The sequence below is a fragment of the Copadichromis virginalis genome, linkage group LG7 (genome assembly GCF_057382275.1).
Source record: "Copadichromis virginalis isolate Kocher_CV1m ecotype Utaka linkage group LG7, C_Virginalis_male_GT1.1, whole genome shotgun sequence".
NCBI lineage: Eukaryota > Metazoa > Chordata > Actinopteri > Cichliformes > Cichlidae > Copadichromis > Copadichromis virginalis.
In genome coordinates, this window is record NC_140624.1 from 66381813 (window position 1) to 66395163 (window position 13351).

Sequence of the window (13351 nt, forward strand, 5' to 3'; positions counted from 1 at the left end):
GGAACCCACCCGACGGATTAATAAAGTTAAATTTGATTTAATCTAATCTAATAACTTTATTCTCAGCCAAACCGATTTACTCACGAACAAATAAAACACTGAAAAAGGCAAACAATAACATTTTTAAGTTATCAAAGTGACTTATATATCATGTTTAACCCGAGTAGCGAAAGCCCGCGGGGGTTTGAAAACGATGTGTCGGTCGGCTCAGATATTTGAAGTTTCCACAGCTACATTCTCACCTGACAATATGTTAAAATGTTTTGGGGTTTTTTTTTTTTTTGGTTTTTTTTGCGACCCAGAAAGAGAAATAAGAGTAATATTAAAACTAAGTAGCTGCCGCCATTGTTGGAAACTGGAATTGGCTGGGCCATGATAGGAATTCTGCGATATGGTTTTTCAATTTTGTTGTCCAGGTGGAAATTCGGGAGAATGGTGGCTCCGGGATTCTCCCGGAAAAATCGAGAGGGTTGGCATGTATGGTTGTGGCAACATCACTAACCTCAGAGTAAATCACATCACAGAATATGACGAGCGTATGTTGAGGTGAACTGAAGAGGAGGACAGGACAGGTGGTGCTAGGGCGAGACAGACCTCTCTCATGGAGTCCTTTAGTGCTGCAAGCAGGCAAGGTGTTCAAATAGCGCACAACTTCAGTTTTTTATTTCTATGTGATGAACTCTGCATTATTAAGTGATAAGAACAAGTAATCTGATGTTCTGTAATCATTATGACGCTATCATTTGAGATACAATAAATAAAATACGTTTTTGTAAAAAGTATCGGTATCGGATCAGCACCCTGAATATTACTTGGTATCGGATCGGAAAGGAAATCAGTGGTATCGCGCATCACTAATATGTATACGTGCATATGCACACACATTAATCACCTCGGGCAATTTTAAAAGAAAGCCTGATAGGACAACACTTTCCTTGCACAAGAAACTGAAACTGTTGAGAGGACAAAAACAAGAAACATCTATAAAAGTAGGTCAGATACCTGCTGCATGTAATTTTACATGGATACAAGAGTATCCATGTGATATGAGAGCTTTCAGTGTGTGGTATCTAACATGCTGTGGTAATACAGGTAATATTTTTTTTCTGTTTAGATTGAAAAATTTTAACAACTTTTTGGGAGAATCCAATCAACGCAAACCAACTACAACCGAAACCACAAATCATCTGAGAGTTTGCCATGGCAAAGAAAAAACCGTCTATCATCCATAAAAAGCAAGTATTTTACATCATCTCAGTCTGGATATTAACTGTAACAGTCTCTAAAAATACTTTTTGGATTCCAAGTGTAGCACATACAGTTAGGTCCTTAAGTATTTGGACATAACACAAATGTTGCAGCTTAGGAATTACTGCCATTTTTATACTTACAGAGTCATTATCCAAATAATTACAGATCTGACTGTATGCACTGTTTTCCCAGGTTAAGATGAACTCATTCTTTCCCAATTATTTGTCCTGTTTCAGGTCAGACAAGTTAATGAAATATTTGAAAAAGACAAGAAAGTCGGCCCGTTACAGCTGCACGGCTATTCGTACCAAAGGTGAGTTAATGCTTATATAAAACTGGAAAAATGTGATGAATCAATTTTTCTGTTTTTGGGGCGGTTGGGCTGAACGCTAGAGGCGGGTATTTCGGGGCCATTTACTGGCAGCAAATTAAAAGTCAGTAAATTAAACACAGCAAAATACCTCTGCTTCAACACTGTATGTTCCATCTTTGTAGTGTTTTCAGTTACCTGCAAATTGATGGATTGTGTTTTTATTTACTGTGAGATGCCAAACAGAATATCTTATTTGTAATTTGGACCAGCCACGTTTTTTAAATAACACGACTTTAACAGCTGTAAATTCACAAATTGTGCCTTTTTTCCTCTCTTTCTTTAGTGAAAAGAAGAGCACACTGGCTCCAGAAAATAAAATCGAGCTTGAAACACAAAGAATATGACTTAAATAAACCAAAAGAAAGCAGGATGTTTAATAGCAAAAAAACAAAGATATTATCGTGTAAATGCCAATTTAACATCAGAAAGATTATCTTCTTTAAAAATCGCTATAATAAACAAACGGCTTCTTTTGTTTCCAAAACCAAAGGCGATCACTCGACCAAAAGGAAAGACTCATTCCCAGATCAGTATATAACTATCAAGAAACCAAAAAGATCTCATGCACACCCAGACTCCGTGAATCCTCTTACTTCAAACATTCTCAACATATCCGGTCATCAGATCATTTTTTTACCTAAATTTGAAACCTGTAATGATTATTCGGAGATACTGACAAAACTTCAAATGCCACACTTAAACGGTTTACCAAATTTGAAACGCAATGAACTCAGTTCTTGCCGTTTGGAATTCGAGCAAAACATTGAACTGTTTAAGAAAAACTGTGATTTGATTCGAGGATTTAAAAAGAAAAAGAAAGAGGACTGTTATCATCAAATCAAAGAAATGCAGAGAGAGGCAGACAAAATTCCAAGTGTCGATGCAAATAAATTTTTTGATTCCCTCAAAGATTATCTGCAGATGCATAAACGTAAACAATATGCATTGGCCATTTTTTTCATGAAACGCAGTAAGACCGTCTTTGTTTCACCGGAATTTGAGGTAGATTATGAAAATGACACACATACTGAGCCACTTTTATGTCAAGAGGTTGAAATTATTTTGCAACAGCTTGGAACCTTTGTGGAGAGCATTCTGGTTTATACGCTCAATAGTCCTTGCCTGAACTGTATGTCTGTACTCAGTAAAGAAGCGTATTCTTGGCACAGAGAATATGGAATTTCAACAACTGTAGGATTCACACAATTTTGGGGATTGAGTGGTCAAGACTTTTTTCAAAATATTACCTGCTCATATACCAACATGTTGGATCCAAAGAGCGTTTTTCATGAAAGTACTGACAAATGCAAGAGCAATCCCTTCAAATTGAAGTCTTTCACGGTCAACAGTAAAATCTTCCAAAATATCAGGAAACTTATTAAAAAAGAAGAAAAACACAGCTGCCGTAAGAAAATTGAATTTTACGTGTCTGTGCTGAAAACACTGGCAAAAATTTCCTTTTGTTCACGTGAAACACATTTACAATGTGGTGAAAACACAATTTATTCTTTCGTATTTCCCCAAAAGATCCAAAATGAATGTAGACACAGTCTTTTAGACAATTGGTCAGCACTTGTGAATGACTGTGCCAAATCAAATGTTATAAAACAAATAACCAAGGATTTTAATGTTGCGGTAGTTGAAGTTATTTACCAAAATCTGAAGTCCTCTTGTGGGAACAATAGTCCTTTAAAGCTTTGCCATATTCCTCTGAATCATTTAGATTGGGAGGCATATTAAGCATGAATATTAAAAAAAAAAAAAAAGAAAAAAAAAGAATTTTATTACATAATATAATAGGTTGGAATGGATTATAAATTAAAATTAACTTAATTCATTCAAAGTGAATGAAAAAGTAAATACTTAAAAAAAATTTTTTTTAATTATATATCATAAGATATATAATTTAATAGATATTTATATACGTCCAGAGTAACAGCCGTAGACTGCAGTTTGCCGCCTGTCAGGTAGTCAGTAATCCAGGGGAGCTGAACTCTGAGAGCAAACAGCCTGGTGACTGTAGCGTGCCGAGGGGCTCACGTGGATCTGTGGCTGAATCTGGAGCTGAGACTGGAGGTGTTCAACGAGGACTCCTACGAGGTAGCAGAGCTGATGCGCTGATCATTAATGGCCGAGGCTGCTCACACCAAAGGTGGGTTGATGAGTTATCAACTGTAACAATATCTTGTAGCTTGGAACAGAAAAATCTCATCTTTGTTCTCTGTCTTGCTGCCTCCTCCTGTTGGTTTGTGTTTTAGTGAGTGGCAGGATTCTCCAGTCCAGTGAGCACAGCTCCATCAGTTGGTGGAGTTCAGTCAACAGACCTGCTCTCAACAACCAGCAGTGTGCTCAAACATCGGTTTCTCCTCCATCCTACACGATGTTTTACACTCCAGAAGCAGTAAATCAGGATTACATCACCTCTCTGTAGAAGGAAACTCTCCTAGTGTCCTTATTTTGGATTCTTGTCTCCTTCTCAGTTCCTTCCTGGTGTGTGTGCTGGACTGGATCCTCTGGCTCTGTGCCATCTTTTACTTATAATAAAAATCATTGAAACTTGTGTCACTCGTCTGAGTCTGCATTTAAATCCATGTGTTCTGGTTCCCTGTGTCAAAGATGTGAGCCACAACCACAAACCAAACTAAATTTAGTCCATAAAGGTGAACATATCACCATAATAAAACCATTAAAACCATAATAAAACAAAAATCCAAATTCTAGTCAATACAAAACAATTCTGTTTGTAACAGATACAATAAACAATTTATCATTTATTATAATTAGCTTGTTAAAATTTTTAAAAAAGTCCAGCACTCCTGCAAATTTCTGTATTTGAGCTCACAATAATAAAAACCTGGTATATAGTTAATTTTCACAATACTACTAAAGGTATAAGCCAAACTGAGCACCAGCGCTGTCAAATCTAATTAGTTCCCAGAACTTAAACTCGTTGCCTTGAAAAACTAAATAAGGCTTACTTACGATGACTAAGTTAGGGCAACAAAAAATAAATATACAGTCAGGGGCGGTCCTGGCCTTTTTGATGCGCTGGGCGAACCCTCCCTCTGATGCTAGCTCACCCACTGCAGTTTGTTTTCTTAGTTTCCGTTGTGGCCCTCACTTTGTTAATAGTCTCACATTTTGTAAATAAACGCTCACTCGCATCACAGTCTTTTGTCTGCATCTTGCTTCCTTACTCTCACACACCACACCATGACAATAATACACACTCTCTCTCCATAGTGAGTATACAAATAGATAACAAACACCCATTATAATTCATCATACATTGAGAATAGCTGACAAATCAACAATACACCTCTTCCAATTAATGGCTAATTATGCTGAACACAGTCCAAAAGATTCAATCAGCCACATCAGTGTCTACTGTCTGTCTACTGTTTACTATCATATCCAAGTGGCTAACAAACGTAAACAGAACCCCCAAAGTTGATTCTGTTCATCTGGACGCAGCATTTTCAGTGGGAGAAATATTTCGTCACTCATCCAGGTGACTTCTTCAGTCTCAGCTGACTACAGGTTTCAATCTTATAAACAGTACATTTGCATAATGACTGAAACCAGCCCACTGAAGGAACAATGGGCTGGGAGGTCAGTTCCTTCATCATAATTATGATGATCATTAAGATGCAAATTCTCATGACTATTGGTCAACAACCACTACCATTCACAGAGAGTTGGGGAACGGCTGCAATCACAGCATTGTAAGATGGCGAAAGATGTACCCTTAGGCCCCCTCCTCGATTCAGAGATGGTCTTTCCCTTTTCACGTAAATGGCCTCCTTGACTCTGCGCTCAAACCAGCGTTCCTCCCTGTCCAGGATGTGTACATCCTCATCTTTGAAAGAGTGTCCACTGGCCTGCAGATGTAAATAGACTGCAGAGTCCTGGCCTGACTGGGTGCCATCTGCTTCACCAGAGGTTGTTTGGTTTCCCCGATGTACAAATCCTGGCAATCCTCCACTATATTACTGTGTCGGGGGACCCGATCCTTGAGGAGGACCGGTTTTTGCCGCAGCGTGTTTTGGGGTTTAAAAGCTACAGAGACTCAAATGCATCTCAACTGTTCCGAAACACCTGAACAGTTGAGATGTTCAGGTAGTCATCCTGTTCAGATACAGGATGACTACGAGTTTTCGCTTAGGCAGCGGTTGCCCTTTTCTCCTGGATCGGCTGGAACTATCTTTAGGTGCCTTCGGTCATTATGCAATGTACTGTTTATAAGGTTAGGGAAACCTGAAGAAATCACTTGGATGAGTGACGAAACGTTTCTCCCACTGAAAACGCTACAACCAGATGAACAGAATCAACCTTTTGGGGGTTGAGCTTAAAGCTGTTCAACATCATCATCCAACACTCTAAATGGAGAGCTAAAGCATACTAACAGCTGCTTTATAGTGCACAGGAGGAAATGGCCAGTGCATGGTAAGTGTAATATGGTGGACTAGTGTTGCCTGTGTTAATTCATCTCCATGTTTATTGTGTGAAGTTGTACTGGTTTGGCAGTGGTTTTGTGTGTCACATTTGCTGTGATGAGGTTGGACCAACTGAAGTAAAGTGTATTTGATTACACTGATATTCTAATCTACTTATAGCCCACACAACAAACACTGCTGTGATATTTTGTCTCTCTGTGCAGGTATGTAATATGACCAAATCTAGGATGACCTGATATGTTTATGATGGATAGTTTGTTACTCTGTTATCCTACTACATGCTGCAGCCTAAAGGCAGAGTTGAGTTGCTGAGGCCGGAGTGATTACTGGCCTTCTACTTACAGGGTGGTGGGTGCTGGAAGACAATTGCTGATTCCTGTTAAAGTGGTCGACATGTGAAGTGCAACTGGCTTGTGGCATAGCTGGCTCTGGCCTTGGACTGTGTGTTTTATTTTGTACTCAAGTGGGACACTGGACTGTTTAATCCTTCATTTTTGGATCATTGTATTAAGAAATTATCATTTAGATTTTTATTGACTGTCATCTTTTGCCCAAATTCATATAGAAGCTGGGCCAATTTACCTGTTTGGTACAGAGTCCGTACATTCCATATTCCATAACGAGTAGTTTCTTTTGGGTCGAAAATTGGTCGACGCATCGGGCAGTGGACGACCCGAGGGCTTTTCTCCACTGCCGTCATTAAGGGTTGCCGATCATCTTCGCCCTGATTCAGTCGATAATGAGATTCACTTGCTGTTTCCGTAGCAGTTGGAGTTTTTAAAGGGTGGGGTTGCTAGCCCCACGCCCAACCCTCCTTGTCTGCCAGAAACTGATTGCCATCCGCGGGAGCGCGCGCAGCTGCTTAAAGCTGCAGCGCCCGGATTACTTGCGTTGCCAGCTACTTCCGTGCAACTGATATAACGTGGGGGGGAAAAAACACCCAAACACATTTATGCCTTTGTTATTAGGCAAAGATATGCATTTATGGAGCTTTAATGTTTCTTGTAACCGAATTATGACGCTTATCAGAAGGTTGCTTTCAGTGGGTAGCGCAGTCACGAATGACTACACGCATCACGATGGAATAATTAATGCCTACAGGTTTAGTATGTCTCGATCGTGGCTCAAGAGTTAGGAGTTCGCCTTGTAATCGGAAGGTTGCCGGTTCGAGCCCCGGCTCGGACAGTCTCGGTCGTTGTGTCCTTGGGCAAGACACTTCACCCGTTGCCTACTGGTGGTGGTCAGAGGGCCCGGTGGCGCCAGTGTCCGGCAGCCTCGCCTCTGTCAGTGCGCCCCAGGGTGGCTGTGGCTACAATGTAGCTTGCCATCACCAGTGTGCGAATGTGTGTGTGAATGGGTGGATGACTGGATATGTAAAGCGCTTTGGGGTCCTTAGGGACTAGTAAAGCGCTATATAAATACAGGCCATTTACCATTTACTCTCGTTGTTCATATTTGTTATAAGACTGTCGAATAGTAGTTAAAACAATAAAGACCTATTGTGCCAGTATCACCATGATTCTTTCTTGTTTATTCAGAATAACGACTGAGAACATGGCATTTTAGCGCTACCAAAAAGTGATTGTGGCCTATAACTTGTCACTGAAACAATATTTCGGCTTCAAACTTGTTGGATATCATCCAGAAGGGTTACATGTGATATATTATATCCCAAAAACTCTCCAAGAGCTGCTGAATAACTTTTAAAAGAACATTAATACCGATAATATGTCATTTTCAACCTGTGCATAAAATGTCAAATTTCAAAAATGTTGTAATTCAAAAATAATACAAAAAAAGGATAATGGCCAAATGGAAACAGGTGGGAGGAGATCTGCTTAAACACATTAGGAACACCAAGTAATAGGAAAGACAAAATAAACGGTAATAAAAATGTCATTCCAATACAGCACTTATTAATTGAAACGAAAACCAAAAACAAATAATTACATCTAATTAAAGAAGAAACCACCAGTTAAAATAAACTAACAAATAGACCAGAAATAGGGGGTATAGCGGAAGCTCAACACCAGTAAACCATGGAACAACATATATATTAATTCTTTGCATACAGTAACTATGCTAACATGTTAGGAAACACAAAATAATTGAATCATCCTACAAACAAATTGCAATCAAAGCTGAACTCTAATGTTGTGAACAACACAGAGAAACACACACAGCAACACGAACATAAATTAATGAATTAATAAACAACCAATAAATATTATAGGAGACGACGATACAAAACAAGAAACATTTCAAAAACATTGAAACATTGACAGCGACCCTCTGACCAGCATGCTTCACAAACAAATGGGGTTTTTTTTGGTCTTGCGGGGCTTCTTGGCACAGCTCCTGTGGTACCACCGTGGGTAAATCTTGCAGCCAGTATGAATTAGACAAAACAAGGTAACACGAGTATTTTGTTAAAAGTTTGAAGCAGAAATATTGTTTCAGTGACAAGTTATAGTCCACAATCACTTTTTGGCAGCTTGATAATGGCATATTATCAATGTTAATGTTCCTTTAAAAGTTATTCAGCAGTTCTTGGAGAGTGTTTGGGATATAATATGTCACATGTAACCCTTCTGGATGATATCCAAAAATTTTGAAGCAGAAACATTGTTTCAGTGACAAGATATAGGTGGCAATCACTTTTTGGCAGGCTGAAAATGGCATATTATGGGTATTAATGATCCTTTAAAAGTTATTCAGCATTTCTTAGAGGCTGTTTGGGATATGATGTGCCACATATCATCCTTTTGGATGATACCCAACAAGTTTGAAGCAGAAATATTGTTTCAGTGACAAGTTATAGTCCACAATCACTTTTTGGCAGCTTGAAAATGGCATATTATCAGTTTTATTGTTCCTGTACAAGTTATTCAGCAGTTCTTGGAGAGTTTTTGGGATATAATATATCACATGTAACCCTTCTGGAATATATCCAACAAGTTTGAAGCCGAAATATTGTTTCAGTGACAAGTTATAGGCCACAATCACTTTTTGGTAGCGCTAAAATGCCATGTTCTCAGTCGTTATTCTGAACAAACAAGAAAGAATCATGGTGATACTGGCACAATAGGTCTTTATTGTTTTAACTACTATTCGACAGTCTTATAACAAATATGAACAACGAGAGTAGACATACTAAACCTGTAGGCATTAATTATTCCATCGTGATGCGTGTAGTCATTCGTGACTGCGCTACACACTGAAAGCAACCTTCTGATAAGCTTCATAATTCGGTTACAAGAAACGTTAAAGCTCCATAAATGCATACCTTTGCCTAATAACAAAGACATAAATGTGTTTGGGTTTTTTCCCCCCACGTTATATCAGTTGCACGGAAGTAGCTGGCAACGCAAGTAATCCGGGCGCTGCAGCTTTAAGCAGCTGCGCGCTCCCGCGGACGGCAATCAGTTTCTGGCAGGGAATCACTTTTTGGCACAACACCGGCAATGGCAGAGTTCTTGCCAGTGCCGTCCACGCACTGGCAAGCGAAAGCAAGGCCGATGTTCATGTTGTTTGCTTTGTGTGTATTCAAAAAAGGTGTATGTTGTATAATGGAGTGTAGGGCAAAGTGAGTGTCAGTGTAAATGTAGAGCCAGAGGTTCCAGAACTTGGCTCAGTTGGAGGCAAACATTCATTGTTTCCTCTAGATGGCCTCCACCAGGAGACATATTTTGTTGATTGGCCTCTCCAGCTCATTTGTTCGTGTCTTAACTCTAACACGGCGAACTACTCCGTGTGCATCGGCCATGGTTTCAGTGATGCGGCCAATGGGCCAAGAATTTCTTGGTGCAGCTCCATCAACAACAAGCACAACATCACCAATGCAAAAGTTCCTATGAATCTTGTTCCATTTCTGTCGTTCCTGCAACATAGGAAGGTATTCTTTCACCCACCTTTTCCAGAATAGATCCGCAATATACTGGGCTTGTTTCCATCGTCTTCGCAGATACAGATCCTCTTTTTTAAATAAACCTGGTGGCAGCACAGGCTTGCCTTTTAACTGGAGCAAGTGATTTGGAGTAAGAGCTTCTACATCATTAGGATCGTCAGAAGAAGGTGTGATTGGGCGGTCATTCAGTATAGCCTCCACTTCACAAAAAACTGTATGCAAGGTTTCATCATCTAGTACTTGCTGGTTTGTGATAGAGTATAATATTCTCTTTATTTCTTGCACCAAGCGCTCCCATACTCCACCATGATGGGCCCCATAGGGCGGGTTAAAGGTCCACTTTATGCCATCCTGTGCTAAACCTTTTTGGATTTTACTTTGGTTTAGCTCTAACATAGCTTGTTTTAACTCACGATTTGAGCTGACAAAGTTGGTTCCATTGTCTGACCGGATTTCTTTGACCTGTCCTCTGCGGCAGATGAATCTCCTGATGGCATTAATGCAGGAGCCTGTATCAAGAGAATGTGCCACCTCAAGGTGGACTGCACGACAGGTTAGGCATGTGAAGAGAACTCCATATCTCTTAACAAGACTCCTGCCTCTCTTTACTTCTATTGGTCCAAAATAATCAACACCAACATAAGTAAATGGTGGAAGATCAGCTGAGATTCTGTCAATAGGAAGATCCGACATTTTCTGCTCACCTGGCTTTTGCCGTTGTCTTTGACACACTATACAGTCTTTGATTAATTTTCTAGCTGCTGAATTAGCATGAGGGATCCAGTATTGACGGCGAAGGGTTGAAAGCATGTGATTTCTTCCTCTGTGACCAATCTTTTCGTGAATATGCTGAAGAATAAGCTTTGAAACATTGCTTTCTTTTGGCAAAATTGCAGGATGTTTTGTTTCCTCAGGTAAATCCGCTTTGCTCAGTCTTCCACCCACTCTCAAGACACCATTAGCAACTACAGGATCAAGCTTATACAGATGACTTGACTTCCTTACAGTGCCAGAGTTTAGGGCAGTCATTTCATCAGCAAAATGTTTTCTCTGCACAAAGCTCACTATAGCTTCCTCAGCCTTGGACAAATCCTCAGTTTTGAGCAGAGTGTTCCATTTATCCTCTTGCTTAACACATATTTGACTTCCACAGTGCGTGCCCAGCAACTTCTGTCTTTTCCTTGTTTGCAGTTTAAGTTTTTCTTTTACTTTCAGGATCCATGCCACACACCTTTTTAATTTTGTCCAGCTGGAGAAGTACAACAGCAGCTTAGTAGTGGGACACACATCTTCTTTCAGCACAGCTGCACACATCAGGCCCTCCCCTTTTATTTCTGGGTCAGCTTCCAAATGGACAGATACACAATTCATGCCTACGGGCCAGTGACCAACAGGTTTACTGAGAAATTCTGGACCACTGATCCAGGTGGCTGATTTCAGGAAACAGCCAACTGTCATTCCTCTTGTGGCTGCATCAGCTGGATTCAGCTTTGAACTGATGTACCTCCACTGCTCAACTTTTGTCAAAGCATGAATGGTGGAAACTCTATTAGCTACATACGTTTTGAACCGTGTGGTTGTGTTTGCAATGTACTGTAGCACAGTTGTGCTGTCAGACCAAAAGACTGACTCACTCAGATTAAGATTAAGTTCAACTGATAGCATTTTGTCTAAGCGCACAGCTAAAACTGCAGCAGCCAGCTCAAGACGTGGGATGGTGACTTGTTTTAACGGCGCCACCCTTGCTTTACCAATAATAAAGGAAACACACACTTCCTGCTTGCCATTAGATAGCCTAAGATATGATACAGCACCATACCCAGTTTCACTGGCATCACAAAAGTGATGCAGCTGTGCACTTTCTATCTCCCCAAATCCTTTGGGTGTGACACATCTACTAATACTAAACTTGTTAAGAAGAACTAAATCCTCAACCCATTTTTGCCAAGTTTGTGACATTTCTGCTGGTATTGTCTCATCCCAGCCAAACCTCAGTTTACATAGATGTTGCAGAATTTGTTTTGCAGGCAGAATGACTGGAGCTAAGAAACCCAAAGGGTCATAAATGGAGCTGACATTGGACAGAATACCACGTCTTGTAAGTGGTTTGTTCTTGTTCACAATACTGAATGTGAAAACATCACGTTCAATATCCCATTGCACACCGAGAGCTCTTTCTGTGGGTAGCTGATCCCGACTAAGGTCCAGCATCTTTACACCTGTGGCTCTATTTTCTTCCGGGATCTGACAGAGGACAGAGCGATCACTACATACCCACTTATTGAGCTTAAATCCCCCCTTGGCACACACCTCAGTAAGCTGCTGATAAAGTGAGATGGCCTGCTCAACAGACTGAGCAGATTTAAGACAGTCATCTACATAAAAACTATGCCTGATTGTATGTATAACCTCCTCTGGGTACAGATGTTGGTTGTCATTAGCAGTCTTTAGTAGTGCATAGGTGGCACAGCTGGGGGAGGATACTGCACCAAAAATGTGGACTAGCATTCTATGTTCCACCAGCTGTTTTGTGATGTCACCATCGGGCCACCAGAGAAAACGCAAAAAGTTTACGTGTTCCTCAGCTACTCTGACCTGATGAAACATCCCTTTAATGTCTGTCATAAGCGCTATTGGACCCTGCCGAAAGCGAATCAGCACACCTAATAAAGTGCTAGTCAGATCTGGGCCTTGTAATAGCTCTTTGTTCAGTGATGTTCCAGAAAATGTTGAAGCACAATCATACACAACACGCAGTGTTTTCTTGCGGGGGTGGTAGACCCCATGATGAGGTATATACCACACCTTTCCTTACTCATTCTTCAACTGTTCTTGTGGTATGATTTCTGAATGTCCCTCCATACTAACATTGTGCATGAATTCTTTGTATTCTTCAAAGAATAACTGATCCTTCTGAAACCGTTTTAGCAGATATTGCGCCCTCTGCTGAGCCACCTGTTTGTTGTTTGGCATTCTTACTTCAGGTTTACGAAAGGGTAATTTCAAGTAATAATGGCCATCCTTAAGTACAGCTGACTCTAACATTATGTTCATGAACTGTTTATCTTCTACAGACATTTCTGCACGCTCATTACACTGGTTCTCCACAAAATCTTGATTATACTGCTTAACCAGCATTTCCTCTAAACTACTTATAGAAATGCGGTTTACCTGGACAAAACTAGCATCATGCTCATCCTTTTCACTACCCTGATTGAGTGGCCCATTGACAACCCAACCGAGACGAGTTAGCACAGCATAGGGTCCATTACCCTCACTGTTAATGATTCTCCAAGGTTCCAGCGCTTTGGGAGAATTTACACCAATAAGCAGCCCAATGCCAGCATTTATCGGTGTCAACTT

At 40.3% G+C, this 13351-nt stretch overlaps 1 protein-coding gene across 2 annotated transcripts in view; it reads left to right on the forward strand.

The window, feature by feature from the left end:
- Positions 1–878: 878 nt before the first annotated feature.
- Positions 879–13351, forward strand: part of LOC146706641 (uncharacterized) — a 36189-nt gene continuing 23716 nt past the window's right edge. The window contains exons 1-4 of one of the 2 annotated variants that reach the window (XM_085464829.1): positions 879–1235; positions 1488–1564; positions 1908–3776; positions 3883–4184. In XM_085464829.1, coding sequence (XP_085320955.1) covers positions 1201–1235; positions 1488–1564; positions 1908–3364 — 1569 coding nt within the window. In that variant the 5' untranslated portion in view covers positions 879–1200 and the 3' untranslated portion in view covers positions 3365–3776; positions 3883–4184. Of the gene's footprint in view, positions 1236–1487; positions 1565–1907; positions 3777–3882; positions 4185–13351 lie in introns of those variants that run through there. The other variant, XR_014921588.1, reaches the window with a different exon arrangement.